The 2,500-nt window shown below is 35.6% G+C and overlaps 1 protein-coding gene across 1 annotated transcript in view; it reads right to left on the reverse strand.

Annotated features, from left to right (window-relative positions):
* The window catches only part of LOC130078083 (transcription initiation factor TFIID subunit 4), a 44,263-nt gene that overhangs the window by 15,026 nt on the left and 26,737 nt on the right, over window positions 1-2,500 (reverse strand). Inside the window, exon 7 of the mRNA XM_056243572.1 lies at window positions 1,061-1,210. Coding sequence (XP_056099547.1) covers window positions 1,061-1,210 — 150 coding nt within the window. The remainder of the gene's footprint in view (window positions 1-1,060; window positions 1,211-2,500) is intronic.

Here is a 2,500-nt window from a genome sequence, read left to right on the forward strand (position 1 = left end):
GTTTTCAACGTTGATAATCATCATAAATGTTTCTTGAGCATCAAATCAACATATTATAATGATTTCTGAAGGATCATGTGACACTGAAGACTGGAGTAATGATGCTGAAAATTCAGCTTTGATCACAGGAATAAATTACACTTTACTATATATTCACATAGAAAACAGCTTTTTTAAAATGTAATAATATTTCACTGTTTTTATTGTATTTATGATCAAATAAATGCAGCTTTGGTGAGCAGAAGAAAGTCTTCAGAAACAATTAAAATATTACCGACCCCAAACTTTTTACATTAGTGCATATCTGTATTGGCTTTGAAATGGTATAAAGGGAGATTATTTTCTTTTTTCAATAGGAGAAAAAATATTTCAAAACTAAATGAACACAAAGAAGTCATTTTCTCTTATATGCACCAATACACAATGCATTACGATAAAAAGCAATACTTATCGTTTATCAATCTTTTTGCATATAAAATGACTAAAAATTGCCTCAACAAGCTTCTGAATGAATAATAATGATATGCAAATTAAAACAATTTGGTTTAAGAGTGACTGAAGAGGGAGTTTTGAGTTGCAAACATTACAGTCGCATAGTCTATCAAACTGGCTTATTCAAAAGAGCAAAATCCCTGAAATCACACGTAAAGCGCACAGATTTGATGTTTTGCCCTTTATTTAACCAGATAAAACCTTCTGAGATTAAAAAAACTCTTTTACAGAAGTGACCTGGCCAAAATGAGCAGCACAACATTATCAAAAAATAAAATAAAAAATAAGCAAAAGATGATGTGCGTTTTCATCTGGTAGAAGATTGCAATGTCTTAAAACAGTTCCTGGTAAATGTTAAATGTCTTTAAGATGTGTACTGAAATCTGCTTTTTTAAATAAGTGCATCAGATGTTTGTTGTTTTGCAGATGGATTACTTTTTAACAGATGTACATGTGCTCTTATTTCCACACTATGATCTCACTAGTGTAGTTCTGCTGGATTGTATGACTGTAAAAGAGAAAAGAAGCATATTGAGATGAGAAGAGCGAGCGAGTGGTAAGGTCATACTTGCGGCAGGACGGCGGTGCTGTTGGGCTGCTGTGGACGGACACTGACACTCGTCTGGACCGGTGTCACACTGCTCTTGTTGGGCTGGAGAGGTTGAGTGAGAGAGTGCTGGCTGTTCAGGAGAGACAGGCGCAACGCAGGGAGACTTTTCTGCAAACACAAACACGTTTTATTGCCTTTCTTCCTATCACTGTAGCACATATTTCAGTAACCACTCATTCACACTTTTTAAACAAATGTGAAAAAACATGGAACGTACTATTGAAATTGAAATTTAAAAACATTTGCACATTTCTAATCGTGCTGCTTTGACTTGGAAATTTTCAAATACTGAACTTCTGATATAATATTGCAAATAATCTACTTGTAGAAGACCTTTAGAATAACGTGCACTGATGAATCATTCACAATAACAAAAGTGTAATTCCTATTCCATTTTAGAATATAAAGTTCTGTGTGTGAAAACGGTCATTTTTCTCACAGAGGCCGACAAAAATCATTAACCTCAGTAATCAAAGACGTGTCCCCGTGAGGACCCCGCGGGCTCCCGATGGCTATTTCTGGAGGATTTGGACGTAAGCCAGCTAACGGAGCTTGACAGCGCGACCGCATTAGCGTGCCAGGTCGGACCGCGCAGGATATGACACGTCTTACGCCTTCAAGCTACTGACCGCGAGGATCACAAGCCACGCGTGTGTTAACCAGTGTTGTGTGTGTTACGTAATCACTCAGATTACTTTTTTTTCAAGTAACTAGCAAAGTAACGCATTACTTTTAAATTTACAGCAAAATATCCGAGTTACTTTTTCTAATAAGTGACGGAAGTTACTTTTTCACATGTATTGACTGACAGCTCTCTCATCCTCATGTTGAGAAAGATTGTGAGTGAGTGCAGAGATGTTGTGTCTAATTGTGAGCATGCATTTACTAATCTCACTTGCACAAAAAATATTCAATATTCAAAATTAATAAAATGAGTGAAATGCAAAATCAGAATAATACGCAAACCTCCAATAATTAAATATGTTAAATAAAACAAATATTTGTATGCATATAATCTCACTTTATTGACCAATGTACTTGCTGCTAATCTTCGATGATTTAGATAAGCAAAAATGACTTCAGATTTATTGTTTTTATTGGTAAAGTACTGTAAGTGTTAAACTTTCTTCTCCTGCATCCTATTCTCCTGTGATCCAGAATGGCCTGAGTGGCGCCCTCTACTGTACACGTGTGAATTTGCATTTCCTTCAGCCTTATTATTTCAATTTTGGTCTGAAAAGGCCTTTACATTCACCCAAAAATAGAACTGGAAATAGAAGAAAAAAACACACGCCCAGCCCAGGTGAGAAAAAGTAACGTAACGCATTACTTTTCTTTAAAAGCAATGCAATTAGTTACTTTTTAAGGGAGTAACGCAATATTGTAATGCATTACTTT

Source organism: Rhinichthys klamathensis, unplaced genomic scaffold (assembly GCF_029890125.1).
Source record: "Rhinichthys klamathensis goyatoka isolate OS25496 unplaced genomic scaffold, OSU_Roscu_1.1 h1tg000813l_1, whole genome shotgun sequence".
Taxonomy (NCBI): Eukaryota; Metazoa; Chordata; class Actinopteri; order Cypriniformes; family Leuciscidae; genus Rhinichthys; species Rhinichthys klamathensis.